An 18,271-nucleotide genomic window follows, 5' to 3' on the forward strand; every position below is an offset into this window, starting at 1 on the left:
TCATGTTTTGTGCCTCTTGGCTAATTTGCGAAGATGGGGATGAGTGATGAAATTGATGAATGGACATTCACAAACAACCAAGCCCGACCGGGATTCGAACCCGGGACCCTTGGCGTCGCAGCGCGATGTGCTAACCACTTGGCCACAGGGTTGGGCTTATCCAGTCAACTCTCGATACAACGACCTTTCACAGTTCCCAGGAAAAGGGTCGTTATTTCAAAGGGGTCATTATTGAAATTTGCACCAATTTTGATTTTAAACAGAGCTTAAATGGACATGAAGATTCCTAGGAGATGGTAACACCATTTATCCTGTGTAGTTATACAACCTCTTATGCACAGGATGCATGTTGTGAGAAGGAAAATAGAACATGAAAACATTTTCACAAAAAAGGATTTAAATTTAAAATCATGTTCTTCTCTTTTAATTGTTCACAGTCGTTGCTCTTCCATGAAATTCTTACAATTCTAGTTCATGAGAACCCTATTTGCACAGAGTCCTACAGAAAGGAAAAACAATCTCTCGTTTATCGCAAGCGAAACTCGAAGAATCTTGACACCAGTCACACTGGCACCTGCAAAAGTCGGGAGATAATTGGGCGGAATGAATATTGGATTTTATAGGGGTCTCCTAGAGGACCGTCCATTATAGGATTAACTGGTAAGATAAGATAATATCTCTCGGGAGACACAAGATGATCTTTCTAGGCACCAGACAAAAAAAAGTGGGGCTGTGAATTTCGTTCTGGTTTGGCTGTGTAAAATACATCGCAAAAAAAGTCACAAAAGTCACATTTTATTTGCTTCAGACAACTTGACATTCATCTCCCCTTCCCCCACCCCCTCTATTCCAGGGAGCAGTCAAAACTCTTCTTCGACTTGCATGCCCTGAAAAAGGGAACACACAACTTGCGATCTGTTTGCACCAAATGTGTATCCTAAGGCATATAAAACAGCATCGCACTCGATACTGACTTGGGTTTGGAATTGGATTTTACTTTAAACTGTATATTTAGTCCAGATTAGCTCATCAGCATAAAATGAACTCAACACAAGCCTTATGAAATTTGCGCATTTACAGATATCAAAATGGGAGATCTTTATTTACTCTCACATTAATCGATGATTTAATGTTCGATTTAGGAGTATTCTCAACATGTCAAACACCCGCTCCACCAAAAGTTTTCCCCTTGAAGAACGTTTTTCTTAAATCGGTCTCAGCGTCCATTCCTACATTGAGCTTTCTCTTCTTTTCTTTCTCCACATGAATGGTTCTGGAGAAAAGTGGTGATTATATTGTGTGCATTTCCTTTCAACACTGCTTTTGAGTGTTCAAGGAGTTTATTCTTGTGTTAGATGCAAAATAAAAGTTACACTTTTGCTTATCAGAAGGTTCAGAACATGAAGTTGTTTTAACTGTTGTTTTTCTTTCTGGAGATCGAATTTCGTAATCTTCAAATCAAAGCAGCTGTGCGAGATTCAAAACAATGGATGAGTCATTGCTGTTATTGGCAAGCGACAGCTTTGCAGATGCTAGAAGGAACATTGGCGCCAGCTGCAGCATAAAAACAATGAGACTAGCTGGAAGTTTGAGCAACAGGTGGCCAAGAGAAAATCCTTGGCATTTTAAAGATAACGCAACTGTCGAAGATGGAACTTTTATCAGCAGTGTGAAGGAGAAAGTGATGATCCTTGCTTTACGTTTTACCATGTAACAGACAATAATTTGGGCAATATTTCCTATGCAGACAACAGCATTAAAAAGAAGAAGAAAAAGGACCTGAATTATGCAATTATCACATTGCCGTGCACAACAGTGACGGAAAATGAGCTGGGAAGGGGTCACTTTTTTTCTTTTTTTCTTGCCCTATGGTTTTTTGTTGGTTTTCAAGAATGTATTCAGAACTGGTTGCTCCATTTTAGATGTCAAAGGAAAGGAGGAGGGGTCCACTTGCACCCCTGCCTGTAATCATTGATTGATTGATTGATTGATTGAATTGGTGTTTTAAGTCCACTTTATGCACAGTAAGGCTAATTGGGACTGGACCTACAGTTTAAAGTGGGATCTGAACTACTATGTGCCTCTACCGGGCACATTAGCAGATGGCTGCTTCTGATGCTGGCTAGTTTCTTGGAATGGTATGTTTTCAAATGCATACCTTTCAAATGTGCACTGCTACACAAAAACATTTATAACAGAACTAATTGTCACAGAGATAATTTCTTTTTTTAAAAAAAAAATGGCAGGGCTCTTTGAGTGGCAATGAAATTTAACATTTTATCTCTAATAATGAAAGTTAACAAAAGGAGAATAAAAATTTGGAATTTTGCAAAAATATATATATATATATATATATATATATATATATATATATATATATATACACACACACACACACACACAGTAGAGTCTCGCTTATCCGACATAAATGGGCCGGCAGAACGTCGGATATGCGAAAATGTCGGATAATAGGGAGGTGTTAAGAAAAAGCCAATTAAATGTCAAACTAGTGTTATAATTTTACACATTACGAACCTAATACAGTAATCACTGCACTTAGTAGTGAATGACAGACATACGAGTCATAGTGTAGGCAGGGGCACCACGTGGTAGAGTCAGGAGAAACAAAAAATAGACTACGCTCACAACTTCCAGTTCTTGTTGCCGATTGAGGACATTTTTTTTTTTTGAGTGGTATGTCGGATAAACGAGACTCATCTGTATGTGTGTGTCTATATATGTCTCGTTTATCCGACATATATATATGCATACAGGCTGTTTCGTAAGTTCGTTTACAACGCTTGGGAGGTGATTGTATGAGTGACAATAATGTGGGAAAATGATTTTCCGAAGTGAATAATGGCAAAACGGGTGGAAGATGTTGATGGGAATGGGGTGGGTGTGCGTTCTGCGTGAGCTGGTATCAACGAAAATTGGCATGTGTTGAATGGCACCAAAAACAAAGAGAATTTCCTGAGCGAAGGGCACCATGACGTAAAAACGAAAAAAATGAACTGTCATAGGTTGCATACCCTGAAGGGTACACAGTATGCTCAATGGAGATGTGAAGGGAACCTCATCACAGACGGTTTTCAAAGTGTCCACCATGTACTTCCAAGCAGAGGCGACAATGGCGAATCAAGGATTGTCTAGTGCGACCCAACAACCCCCCACGTTTCTGCTATCGATGCTGCAGCTACATTGATACGGGCAACGAGGTCCTTGGCTGACATGACAGGTGTTTCGTAAACGAGGCATTTTTCTTTTCTCCCCAGAGGAAGAAATCCAGGGGCGTAATATCAGGCGATCGAGGTGGCCATAGCACAGGCCCTCCCCTGCCAATGCACTGGTTGTGGAATACGGTATTGAGGAAATGGCGCACATTCCGATCGAAATGTGGGGGTGCACCGTCATGTTGAAACCACAGTCTTTGTCTCAGTGCCAAGGGCACATCCTCTAGTAGTTCAGGCAAAACCTCACTGAGAAATGCTTGATAAGTGGGTCCACATAGGCGAACAGGGAGAATGTATGGTCCAATCAAATGGTCATACAGTATCCCACACCACACATTCACTGCAAATCTGTGCTGATGATGTGCCACTAGCAGTTCATGTGGATTTTCATGTTCCCACACATGACTGTTTTTACTATTGAACACACCAGTTTTTGTGAAGATAGCCTCATCAGTCCATAGTACCGTATTCTGAAAATTGGGGATAGTTTCAATTTGATGAACAAACCATTGGCAAAAGTCCTCACGTGGGCCAAAGTCCCGAGGTAAAAGGTCTCGCACTTTCTTCAATTTGTATGGGTGTATCCCCTCTTCTGCCAGGACTCGCCACACATTCACATGGGAGGTGTTTCGTTCGTGGGCTAGTGCGCGTGTACTGGTGCCTGGATGATCCATCACTGCAGTTAGCACATCTTCCACAAACCGTCGTGTTCGCACACTTCATGGTCATCCAACTTCTCGACGAGGTGGCAACACTGATCCTGTTTCCCGAAGTCGAGTGTCTACACTTTGAAATAAGGTGTGCGATGGTAACACCCTATTTGGAAAACGTGCCCCATACAGACGCCTTGCAGCACGGCTATTACCTCCAGCCTCCCCATAAATCAGATGCATGTCCGCCAGCTCTTGGGACGTGTATGCAGCCATCCCTTACACCAGGCTACAAGTGTTTATGGCCGTTAACACTAGTACACTTCACAGAACACGATGGGCTGTGGCTAAGAATAAACATGTAACACTGCTAGGTCAAAAAAATAATAAAAATTAGTGATGCACCTATGAGAAAGCATCGTATCAAACTTTCTGTGGAAATGTGGTTATTGCATTGGTCCTATGGATGTTAATCAGTTGGGATTTATAGGGAATCACCGTGAAAGACCCACCTCCAATATTTGAGAAAAAAATAAAGTGCCAGTAATAAAAACATGTGTGTGCATATTAGGGGCCTGGCAGAACAGACTCAAATTCCAAGATATCTAAAAATTATTTATTTATCTTCAAAAATTTGTTTCTTAGGGCTTTTTTAAATAAATACTTGGATGGGGATACATGAGTCAAAGATGAGTCTTTCATAGTGATCCCCTGCATACTTCGGGCTTCCTCGAGAGCATAGCAGTAATATCTTTGCCTTGTAATCAAAGGGCCCCAGGTTCAATATCAAGTAGAGGCACATAGTGGTTCGGATCCCACTTTAAACTCTAGGTCCACTCCGGATTAGCCATTCTGTGCATAAAGTGGACTTAAAACAAAATGCAAACTCCCTGCATATTTCAAGAGATAAGTGTCCATATGACCGATGCAACAATCAATTTTCAGGAACATCTTTTTTCACTCAAATAAATGAACTTTTTTTAAAAAAAAACTGCCTAAAAGAATACTAGCACCAAGTGTATTGTTTTGATATTCAAGTATGTCGTACCTTCATATGTATAAACAACAACAGCACAAAACACAACACTGAGAAATCTTGATTAGTTTCGGAGGAATAATATGTTACTGGGGCAACTGTTATCCCAGCTGTCCTCAAGGGGGTTACAAGCACCAGGAAAGTAGTTGTCCCAGCTGGCCTCTAGAGGTTAATGAATCAATATATGCTGGTGCAGGTAACTTCATTTCATAATTAAAAGTATCTCAGCACAAATTATGAAACTTACGAAAAAATCTTATTTCCTATACTTAATTCTAATGCACTTTTGTCTGTGATTGAATATAGGCATTAGTAAATGATGACTGACTAATGTGTTTTATTTTACTTTGCTTTTATGCCACTTTTGGCTAACCACAAAGATGAGGATGACATGTGGTAAGATGAAATTAGTGCAAGAACAATCACAAACACATGGAGACAGGGAACAACACAAGTGCCATAGAGGATTATAGTGACTTGGTCTAGATGCCAGAGCCTTGTTAGTCTGCAAAATGAGGTTCAAGTGCACTATATGGTAGAGAGATTGACATTTGGGTGTCTTCAGAAAGGGTCACCCCCTTGCACCCCAGACATTAGTAAATAATATACTTACATGACGAGATAAGCAATTATGGTACATCTTAACAAACTGATTTACAATATCATAACTGGGTGGAAAGCATGGTGCACATAAAGTTTTTACTACACGTAGGTCTTCTAGGATCAATAACCTTGTAAGCTGAAAAGGAAAAAGAAGTACATTTGTAATACTTTTGTTTAGCATTGCACCTGTGAAGAATAGAGCATTTGAATATTCCACATTAACTACATATTATGATTGGTGATAATACAGTTAACAAACACTGAAACCATCAAGTGAGCATTAGAAAGCATTATATAAATGTAAAATGAAGAAAGATTAGCTATAACAACAGAAACGGTCAAAATGCACAAAGTGAAAACACTCCTACAAAATGATACCATGTGTGTTTACAATTGCAGTGGAGGAAGATGTATGTATAATATTGGTGGATTATACACTGGGTGATATTTCAAAGTACACAGGTGGTCATCCTCAAAAGAAACAAGTAGGTTCTCACTTTCATTTATGTGACCATACGTTCCACCAATAATGCATAGGTGATGATAACGATACCCTGTACACATAATAAAAATTGTGATTGATAAGTACAATTCTTGTTGGACTCCTGTTGACAAAACACATCTTATTTTTTGTCACTTTTGGCTAACCAGGAGGATGAAGTGGAATAATTAGATGAAATTGATGAATAAATACTCACAAGGAACACTCACACAAGGCCAGGACTATAATATGAAACCCTCCATGGTGAGATTAAAAGTCGACCACTTAGAAGACATGCAGCCACAGAGATGATCCTGTTTCCATTTTAAACCAACCAAAGCATCTCCTTCTCTTTATTCATATACAGCATCTTTATGATGAACCTGCCTTCCTTCAAGTACCATCCATTTCTCACAAATAGTTTTTTACAAACTCTTATTGAGGCCTGCACCTTCCGAATACAAACTGCCGCTCCAACATGTTCACACATCATGATTTTCTGTAGTACTGCATTAAAACTATGCACTCAAACCCAATCCTTTAATTACCACAGAGTAGACAAACTCAGTCAAGCACACAAATTGAACTATTGAACAATTTTTAGTCACCAAATAATTTTCCAGAAGCAATTCTTGAAAGTAAACTTAACTTTCAAGTAGTATAACCTGCAAATAATAATTTACCTTTTATAATATACCAGATATTTCTGATTGCATTAGTACATCATGCAAAATAAATATTGTGTGCGAGAACCAGAGGGATGTAACTCCAATTTATCAAATTTACAGGAGAGAGGAAATAATGTATTCTTAGGAATATATCTGACTCTTAAAAAAGTCAGTTAATTGGAGATACATGATTCCACCTTACTGCTAAGGATTAGAAGAGGAGATATCTCAATTTGACTCCAAATAGAGCTCTTCAGAGGAATTTATTTAAACAAAACTGAAAACTGTTCCTCTCATTCTTGTACAACAATAAGCAAGTCAATACTCATAGCTTAAACAAGGTCATAGCTTAAATATGATAATCATGCCAAACCTTGCTCCTAACTTCAAGAAACTTTACCATATATCCACCATGATTTCTCCAATATTCATGGTTATAACACCAGTAAGTATATCTGTCTAGAATGTTGTTCATAGAATAATTTACACTTTGCTTGTGAATTAATTAAATTAAAGAGCTCTATTTTCCCAAAGTCTTGTATTAAATTTAAGTAAAACAATTTTAGGTACAAAAACTGGACACGTTTCAGGACAGCAGAATTAATCAATTTAACTCCACCGTTGACAGTCTCAAGCCTGGATGAGGAAAAGAGGATGGTTGGAGTGAGAGATATTACCTCACTCCGTAAACACAAGAGCAGAAAGGAGGCAGCCCCTCCACTGAGTTAGACTGTTGTAGGACAATCCACTGCACATTTGAAGCCACAATGATTGAAAGAAGACAAAAACAAAAAGCTGGACAGATCATGATGATGACAAATTGATGAGGATGTGGTTCACTGAATGTTGTAATTGGAATGTAAGAGGTCTAAATGGGAAAGAATATGAACTAGTGAGAGAGATTAAGGAAACAAAAGTGAAATACCTGGCCCTCACAGAAACAAAGAAGAAAGATAAAGTTAATGGGACTGAAAAACTTGATGAAAACTTTCTACTATTCTACAGAAAGAGCAAGAACAAGAGTGGCATGTATGATACGTAAGGACAGAAAGGAAAATATCAAGGTATGGAAATTTATAAATGAGAGAATAATGACCATAGACATTTTTGAACAGAAAGAAGAACTAACTTTAGTAATAATATAATGAAAACGAAACTCCAAACAACAAAGATCAGTTTTATGAAATACTACAAAGACATATTGGAAACATAGATAAATAAGTTATTATCTTAGGAGATATCAATGCCAGAGTTGGAAACAATACAGAACCGTGTCGGCAAGCAACTGCTTTGGAGCAGCCAGACATAACACTGGTGCCAGTAGCAGCCTCCTCCAAACAGACTGGCACCAATGAACAGGCAGCAGAATAGAAGGTCCTGCGCATTTTATATATAAAGCACTTGTTGAAGATGAGAAGCTGAACCACAGCATTAATTTTTTTAATCAGCAGCATGCTTATTCCCGAACCAAGTTGCAGAAAGAAAGGGGGAATGATCATTGTAATGGATACAAGAGCATACAAGAGCATTTCCTATACAGATAGTTGCATTTAAAAAAAATTATTGCATAGCCGTGCACAGCAGTTGCAGATTAATAAGCTCTTGTGAGGGGAGATTGGTGACCTTTTTTTTTTTCACTGGTTCCTAAACCAGTATAGGATAACTGGGATTGGCAAATTCATCTTACTTTTTTCCCAGCAAACAAGAAGAAAGGATTACGTAAAAGTGTCTGTAAAGAAGTGTGAATACTGATTATCCATGCTCTCAATTGTCCACATATGTTTTTGTGGAGGAGGGAGAACAAAGACACATCAGTCACATTTTTAGAATGTGTTAAAACTAGTGTTGGGCAATATATCGTCCAGACGATATATGGACGATATATGGCGAATTGAAAAATTATCGTCCAGGCGATATCAACTAGATGATATATTGTCACAATATTTTGGCAATATGTATCGTGTCGGCGATACATCCTCACAATATTTTGGCGCTATTATCGTGGAGACAATGTTATCGTAGATATCATGATACGGAAAATATATCAAATCATATCGTCTGTGACAATATTTTCTGGAAGATATATCTTGATATCAAATTTCCAATATCGTCCATCCCTAGTTCAAACCCTAGAGAAAGCAGCTTTTATAGTGACTATCAGAAGAGCAGTACTGAAATTCAGTGCAGAAAAGAGCAAGGTGCTAATAACAACAAGAAACAGAGCCAGAAATGAACCAAGAATAAAGATGGACACGGAAGAGTTGAGGGTAGTGAGGAGCTTCAAATATCTAGGAAGCATAAGTGAGAGAAGTGGAAGAATATATAAGGAGGGAAGAAGATGTGTTTGAAGATTAATATGGAACAGGGATGTACCTATGAAATGCAAGAAGGTAACATGTAACACATACTATGTGCCAATAATTACGTACAGAGCAGAGACTTGGACAATGACAGAGAGAGACAAAAGAAATTTGCAGGCAGTGGAGACAAAATTTTTAAAGAGTATATTGGGGAAGACTAGAAGGGATAGAATAAGGAATGAGGAGATACGACACACAGTGAGTGTAGTGAAGCGTCAGGACAGGATAGATCAGGCACAGATGAGATGGTTTGTGACACATGTAGAGGATGGATGCAGAAAGACTACAGTAAGAGCTTACAATGCACAAGGAGTGGGAATAAGGACAAGGGGGAGACCAAGATGTTGGTGGAAAGAGCACATGGTGGATAGTGTTAGGAGAAGAGGACAAGATTGGAATACCGTAGAAAGAAAAGAGTGGTGGAAGACCAGGAAAAAATGGAGAGGCTTGACTTCTATGCTGACCAGGAATGCCACTACAGGGGGGTTGGGGGGGCTGAAGCCCCCCAAAACAGGTCTCAGCCCCCCTTTAGCCCCTAGATTTTTTGTAGTACGGTATATGCATTTCGAGCGAAAAGTTAAAAAGTAGAAGTTTACATTTTACATTATAAAACTTCTATTGGGGAAAGTACAATGTTCAAGTACATTTTCTAGTTTGGTTAGATTGCAAGGTTACTTTATTAGGATGTGTTCTAAAATCTAGGGGGAAGGGGGTTAGCTGCAGATATGCCTGGATAACAGTGGCCACTGATCATTTGATACTAAGTCCAATCATGAGTCACCATAGTTGCTACAAAATCTGCTGACATGACGTCAGTGGTTGTGAGTATTGCTCGAAAAATACCAGTCGCCAGGTTGCCATGGCGACTAAAAATTTCAGCCTGGCGACTGTGATCTTTTTGCTGTAATATGTATGAAATTTTGAAGATTCTAAGTTCAAATTGCAGTAGAGCGTAAGTTAGCAAATTATATTTTTTCTTTTATCAACGTTGTGAATATTCCATAGTGTCAGTAACAATTTCTTACCCTTTGCCCCCAACACCCCATTTCCTGCTTTCTCAAATAATTTAGGGATGTTTTGAATACCGTGATGCTCAGCATCATATACAGTGTGTTTCAAAAGTCGCACAACCCAAACTTTGGAAATGTATATCATGAAAACCGTAAGAGATATTTACACCGGGTTTTTTGCATTATAAAGCCTCATCCATTGAGATATTTTTCAATGCTTAAAATTCAGTTCACTCCATACAGAAAATTATATAAATTAATAACTGACTGAAAGCAGCATTCATTTTTTTCCAGAAATGAACTTCTGAGTAAGAAAATATGTAAGAAATGATCGAAGGGTCATAATTAGACATTTGATGACTGATGCCATGTCAGTCTGTCATTTGCGACAAATAATGGTCGTGTGCAACATTTGATGAATTTTTGACTGGCGATTTTATGGGTTGAGTGAAAAGTGCCATTTTTGGGACATATCTCCATATATGACAACACTAGCAGGTCGAATTATTGTCAACAGTCGCATGCAACATGTGTCTAAGTACTGGCTATACATTTACGTGAAAAATCGTAAATCAAGATTTTGTGCTGAAATAGAACTCTTGATGCTGAAGAGTATTTTACTACTCATTCTTACACATGTGCAAGAGGTTTTCCAATAAAAATGCCCTGCTTCTGCTGTACCTCACAAAGCAACTGTTTTACAACCAGTCAAACACCAACAAATGATCCCACAAATTGTTTAAGAGTTGCTATTTATTGTTGAAAATCAGTTCTCAGATTTTTCAGCAAATTAACATTTTTTTAAAAAAATAATGAAATTGCATTTATTTAGATAAATGCTAACATAAATTTATGAACCCAGTGATAGCCTACAGGATTAGTTTAGTGCAGAAAACCCGGTGTAAATATGTATCTCATTGCTTGCATCGTAGAAATATTTCTCTTGTAGTCTACAGTTATTACAAGCATAAAAACAGTGTTTTTCATTGTGACATTTCAGAACACATGGTCCCTTCATCAGACATTTATTTTTATAACACCATTTATGTTTTATAATAAAATAAATTTCTGCCTTAGTCAGCATATTGAGCTTTTCATTTATTTTTAGTGTTTTTCATAAACAAATAACAAGAGTACAAAAAGTACCTAATTCTTAAATGCCAAAAATTGTAAAGATTAAAATTGGGCTCCCAGCCCCGTTAGTCTAGCGATAAAACTCCTACCTTGATATCAAGCGGTCCTGGGTTCGATCCCCAGTGGAGGTAACATATTATTATGTGGTTCAGATTCTACTATTAGCTGTAGTCTGATTATCCTCTGTGCATACAGTGAACCTTAATACAAATCCAATCAACTAATCATTGCAATAGAGTCCGAAAATCAGCATGCTTGAGCAATTTTATTGCTCGCACTCCTAGTGCTACATGTTAATTATCATTTGTGGGATTCGAAAATAACTCTACAGTACGTTAATAGTGGCCAGTTTTAATTCCATGCAGGAGAATTAATCTTTAAAGCACATCTAAAACTATTGATCCAATTCTGAGCAGTATTTATGCATACTATATTTTAAAATAAAATTATAATCTTCAGCAGTCATTTTCTCCAATCAAAATACCCAGTTCAAGAGTTGCAACTATATTCATTGCTTTATGTCAATGTATTATTGAATTATTTGAGGTGAATTTGCAGGAAAAATAGGTTTGTTCCTCGAGAGTGGCACCTCCTGTGGTCGGTATTTCTCGCATCCTCCCCATTTTTAGCCCTAAGCTCTGAATTCCAGTCGTTGAACAACAAAACGTAATATATTTCATGGCAGAGAAATTGGTATCATTAACACACTTTCTATTCAAGGATGGTATTGTTTATTTGATGTCTTCTTTAATGTAAATGTCCCTTTTCTAAAGCACGAAAAGCTACAATCTTTCACCCCTCCCAACTGTTGTGATTTGGACAGTTTAGAGTTATGGCACACCATGAGACAGAAAGACCCTTCAACCTTGCAATGGTTGAAATATTTAAAATTGCCTTTTACAATCTTTATAAGCTTTGTATTATTGAAATTTGCATACCCATCAACTGTTGCTTATGGCAAATCAAGTGTTGCCTTCATAATCAAATTGGTAACGAGTGGTTGAGTGGTCTATCTATTCTGTCCTTTGAGAAAGAGCTTGCAAAATCTTTGGATTTAAATAAGGTTGTAGCTGCCCATAAATACAGACATATCTTATCTCAGTTTCTTGCCGTGGTTCATTTTCTCATTTTAGCACAAAGGTACTCACACTCTTCACATGGAAATCGTGTTGCGTGTAGTATTTATACATAGAGCTATATCCAGCGAGTTGATAATGAGTGTACTTTTTATGGTGTATTATGCACTGAATAGTAAGTCGGCGATATTATTCCACTCAATAATGGCTTAGGAAAAGAAAGCAATACAATTAAGGCATTTTATATGACACGAAAGATTCTTGCCTAAAAGTACTCTTGTATATGATGGGACCAAATGCAACATCTCAGTATTTTATCTTTGGATCTGATTGTAAAATCCAATCTTTGTTTATTAAGCATTGAATATGAACTTCTTCATGAATTGGACTTTGATGATATATACCACATTTGTTACAACCTGTCCCGCTTCCCGCGCTAGCTGATCGCTGGCTTTTCTAGCAGAAACCACATGGCGTTGCCGCTGCAGACCGCACAAACTCCGTGCTGGGGAAAGCCGAAGCCAGGCTGTGAATAAAATATGCTGAAATGCACAAATAAACACAATTTCCTTTCCTGAATGTTCCAGCTAAGATGATACTAAACACAAAAATGACACAAACAAATATCAGCAGAATAAATTCCATCCTAGATACTTTAAAACACACACTAATCACTAATCACTTACAAAACAAGCTCATTCAACAAGACACAAACAAAACACGTGAGTTAGACCACAACGTGGCAACAGCATCTACTTAAGTGCCTATCTTCTTCCATTCGCTCCTCGCTGCCCAGCAGACGACTTTTCCTAATTTTTCATTGGCACCGAAACTGTCGAGCAATCACTAGCGTGGGAAATGGGACAGGTTCTAAAAATCGTGGTATAGTAGATGAATTTTCAGCGAAAAAGGCAAGAAAAGTGTGTCTACTATATAAGTGTTAAGCCTTTGGGAATTTTCTTGAAGAAGGTGTAGTTACTACAATTCCCATAATGAACTTTCGGTAATTGTACAGTAGATGAACCATGCATATGTAGTGACATATTTACTCTTAATTGTAAATAATATCATTTATAATAAATTATGTACGTAAGTACAGTCTACTGCTCAGTTCTCTGTTTCCGTCTGAACCCCCTTAGTATTTACTATATATTGTATATTGTAATTACGGTGTTCACTCTTCATAATATACTGTAGACATTTAGATGCAGAATTTTACTGCTGCTATAGCGCTACAATTTTCATCCTGTAACTTAACTTTACGGCGCTATTCTCCCTGCAAACCTATCTGTGATATGTTCGATTGTGAATGACTACTGATTCTAAAATCAGGTCTACCATTTCAACTGCTGAAAATTGGTGGTTAACATATTGAGCTAATAAAGCTCAGAGTAAAAAAATAATTAAAAAATGGGGGGGCCCCACAAAACATTTTGACCAGGGGTCTCCACAAACCTTGATACGGCCCTGCCTGGAGGCATTCAAGGAATATAGAACACAAAGGCATAAAGTGAAGAAAGTGGTTCAAGAGGCAAAGAAAGAAATGTGGAAGCAATTTGAAAGAAATATGGAGCAAAACCGTAAAGAAAATCAAAAACTTTCTACAAAGTTCTAAACAACATGACGAAATATAAAGACTGCTCTTTGATGAAAATAAGAAATTATTAACAAATTCTGGAGAAATAATGAAAAGATGGAAAAAATTACTTCCAAGAATCAAGTGAAAATGAAAGAAGTAATGTATATACCCATATATAAAAAAGAAGATAATGGAAAATGCAAAAATCACAGAGGTTCTCCATACTCAGTGCACCTAGTAAAATATATTTAAGAATTCTGGAAAACAGACTAAGATAAGAAACAGGATAAATTAGAGGAGACACAGAGTGGATTCAGACCAGGGAGAGGTGTCCAAGATCATGTACAGTGAAACCCCAATTTTACGTTATTCAAGGGCCTGTAAATAAAAAAAACTAGGGCTGAGCTGATACCACTTTGAACTGATACCGATACTCTCACCAATACCGATATACTTGTATAATTCCAAATTTAAAATAACAAAGGTTATATTATACCCACACACACACAATTTATTTATATATATATATATATATATATATATATATATATATATATATATATATGTATAAAATATATATAAAAAAATAAATTGTGTGTGTGTGTCCGTTTAAATATTATTATTATATTTTATACGTATGCATTTCTGATGATGGGTAATGAATAAATTAACCCACCAAACGATGCTCTGTTGCAACGAGGCATCTCAACTTTACATTTTTCTTTAGGTGACAATCGATCAGATATTTCAAATATTAGAGAAATATTAAGTGAAGCTAAGAGCAAGGCAATCCTGTGGTCATCCTCCTCCTCTCCTCCAATGTTGAAAAATGAGATCATGCCTCTTCAATCTCCTCTAAAACTAAAGGATCACTCTTCCCAAACTAACATTAAATCATCTGTGAACACAAGAATAATTGGCAATTTACCAGCCCCAGACATGACGTCTAAAACTAACAGTAAAGCTGTAATGTGAAACCAATCTAGTCTCTTATTTGTCCTTTAGCAGAGAGAATAATAATTAGTAAACAAAACGTAAGGGGAGAATGGAAACTTACCAGTCTCTTGCTTCTATATCAGGTGATTGACTTCAGTACAGTGATATTCCGAAGTGACTTTGCTTTCAATATAATTTCAGCAAATGATTTCTAAGAAAAATTAAATGCATAGTTCTATCGCTTGGCATGGAGGAAATCCAAACCCATCACTACACTTTCCAGAAACTAACAGCCGTCATCTGTCGTTCAAAGAAAATTATTCCCCTGCCGCACTCCTTGTGCCGAAACACGCCTGCTGAAACCCAGTCAAGACAAACGAAAGTCTAAAGTTGGAAAGGAAAAGGGTGATTAGCCCAGGTATTTGAATTTCCAGGAAAATGCTATGTACTTTGTCTGAAACACGTCCACCACTTTCATGGGCGATGACCTTTTTGACTGAGGGAGGTTAATAAAGAGAGGGATGTCCGCAAACACCAAAGAAAGTGGAAGGATTACCAACAGGTGCATCGTTGGCTTTCGGGACCTCATTGGGGTTATTGTTACACGAGACCGCATCTGTACGAACAAAGCCTGGTAGACTTCGAAGAGAAAGAAGCAAACTCTTGTGGGGATAATTTCACGTTATGCTTGATTTGCAAGATACTTGACCGGGGGTCTTATCTGCATACAGATCCTTGTGTCACGCACTTTCTGTTTCCAGAAACTTGAGTACAGGTTCATTTAACAAATGCACAACACAACTATTTTTCATTTTTTTCAAAACCAAAGGTAAGTTGGAAAAGGTGAACGAAACTTTGAAATGGAAAAAGACAATTGGCTTTGGGCGCACCTAACGGCTAGTATCAGTTCAAAAATATCAACCGATACACACCGATACCTCCAGTATCGGTATCGGCTGAGCCCTATAAAAGACATAAAATGCAGCAAAAGTAAAAAGCAGAAAAGGAGGGGGTGACACTCAAGTGTGAGTAAGAAACGACTACACCATGGGCGTCGGCAGGGGTTGACCCCCCATGGAAATTTCCACCTACTTTTTTTCAATTTATGCAATTTATAAACAAAGCACTTTATTTCACCTCATTGTGCATCATTGTTTAAAAATGGTCTTGAGATATCGAATTTGGTACGACACTTTCATAATTTGCAACACTGAAACTCTGTTAATGTGTAACTTTCACACATTCCGAAGTTCTGAAGCAAGTTTACTGCTGCTACTGCTACTAATGTGTAACTATTATGTAATATTGGTTGTAACAATTATACTATATTATTCATATAATAAACTTATTGGATGCTAAAATAAACTAAACTAACACTGCTACTGCTACTACTAGTATTAATAATAATAATAACAATAATTTAAACTACCGATAATGCAATAATTTTAAAAATGAACCCTCCTTGACAAACTTCTGCAATTATGCCACTGGTCTGTATCACAATATTTTTGAGGGGAGGGGGTGTCCTCGACATCTTCGATTCAACCCCCTCCCAGGAAAATTTCTGGCGACGGCCATGTACTACACAATCAACTTTTGGGGGATATAATGTGTCAAAAATAAGTTAACAATATTCCTAAGAGAAAAAAGCAAGTTTGAGAAACAGGTGGTGGAGGAGAAGGTCCTTGGTGCCAATACAGTTGTTGAACAAGTTTTATCAGAAGTGTGCTAATCCCTGGTCTAAGTTGAAGAAAGAAAGAAAAAAGGATGACTGCCTTATGCTTTTCCATGCTGTCAATGCTAAGGACATGTGAACAAGATTTCCGATGCAAATATTGGCATTAAAGAAAGAAAGAAAAAGATAAGCTGAATCATGCAATTATTGCATAGCCATGCACACCAGTGGCAGGTGTGAGCTAGTGTGGATGAGGTTTCTTTTTTTTTTTTTTTAAGCATGCTGTGTTCATTGAAGTTACATATCCAGGAGTGACATCAAAAGAAAGGAGGCGGGACAATAGTTTTTCACCCCTATGTTAATTGGTGCACATGAGAAAGAAAATATGGGCTGAAACACTAGTAACCGCAAGACTAGTGATGATACCAGAGGAGGCATGAAGAGGGCAGACACACCCTCCCTCAACAATTGTTTTGACAAGAATATTTTTCCATCAGTGAGTAAAATATCTCCTATAGAAAATAATTATCATTATAGCTTGTGCATTTTCAGCTTCATTCTGATGTTGGCAAACCATTCTTAATGTTTTGCATTGCCAACGCAGCAGATAAGAAGAATGGAAAAGTTTTCACAAACAAGTCCTCTCCCCAGTCAAGTAAGAAGGATTCTGTAAATGACTCGGTAAAGAAACAAATGGTGATCTGAGACCTGTTGTCAATTTTTCCACTTGCCATTTTGTGAAGGGGAAAGGGTCAACAAAGACAACTCAGTCACACACTTACATTGTGTCCAAACTCTAAGGAAAGCAGCATTTATGGAGGATCAGTTTAGCAACAGTGCACTTGTTCTCCAATTGTAAGGCAGAAGGATCGGCCGATTTCATCTTGATGGGAATTGCAGGAAATGCTTTTTTCCCTTCCGGTCCATCAAGGGAAGTGTAACAAATGCAACTTGTCCTTCCCCTTTCACTTCAACCATGCCTCTTCCCTCCCTCCTCTGACAAGTCATGTGGTGAATGAAACAGTTGTGAAAGCATGGAAAAGGGGGGAGAAGTTGTGTGGCCAGCAGAAGAGCCTTCTGACAAATTTTATGACATTGACGCTTCTTGGAAAATGTATAAAGCGGGAAACAGGAGTTAGGGCAAACTTAAGATTGAGGTGAACATCCTATTATTTAACACAGCCTCTTGCTGGGGTGTGGATTAGGGATAGCCAGATCCGGATCCTGGCGTATCCGAAATCCGGATCCGGTTGGTTCCGGGGATCCTAAAATTTTTCGGATCCGGATCCGCGGATCCGGAATTTTCAGATCCGGATCCCGAACTTTCGGATCCGGTACTTTCGGATCCGGATCCAAAACTTTCGGATCCGGATCTGGTACTTCTGGATCCGGATCCCTTTTGCCATCCCACATGCGCTTCTTTGGAAAGTAAGAATGTGTTTATAACATATTGTTACCTGCTAATATACATATATATATATATAGTGTGTGTGTGCGCGTGCGCGATTTGTAATTAATTAATACACTTACAAGGGAGGTCTAAGTCTCCGCCTCCGATTTCCATGAAACTTGGCAGGTGTATAGAGGGGCCCAAAGGAAGAAATACGTGTTTTTGTGTTTCAGCTAAAAAACTCTTTTAGGGGGCAACCCCCCCTCAAATGTCAAGATGAGGAGAAATTGAAGTGGGGATCTGACCGCGAAACTACGTAAATATGGCATAGGAAGAAACAGGGGGCATAGAGCCTCTCTATACACCTGTCAAATTTCATGGAAATCGGAGGGGGGACAAAGAGGTCAGATGATCCCCACGTCAATTTGTCCTCGTCTTGA

General features: G+C 38.0%; 1 protein-coding gene across 2 annotated transcripts in view; it reads right to left on the bottom strand.

Moving 5' to 3' along the window:
• The window catches only part of LOC145984092 (exocyst complex component 3-like), a 164,549-nt gene that overhangs the window by 38,567 nt on the left and 107,711 nt on the right, over window positions 1–18,271 (bottom strand). For both annotated transcript variants that reach the window (XM_083117498.1, XM_083117497.1), the window contains exon 7: window positions 5,533–5,658. In XM_083117498.1, coding sequence (XP_082973624.1) covers window positions 5,533–5,658 — 126 coding nt within the window. The remainder of the gene's footprint in view (window positions 1–5,532; window positions 5,659–18,271) is intronic.

This window comes from Lepisma saccharinum, chromosome 2 (genome assembly GCF_977018435.1).
Source record: "Lepisma saccharinum chromosome 2, izLepSacc3.1, whole genome shotgun sequence".
Lineage (NCBI taxonomy): Eukaryota > Metazoa > Arthropoda > Insecta > Zygentoma > Lepismatidae > Lepisma > Lepisma saccharinum.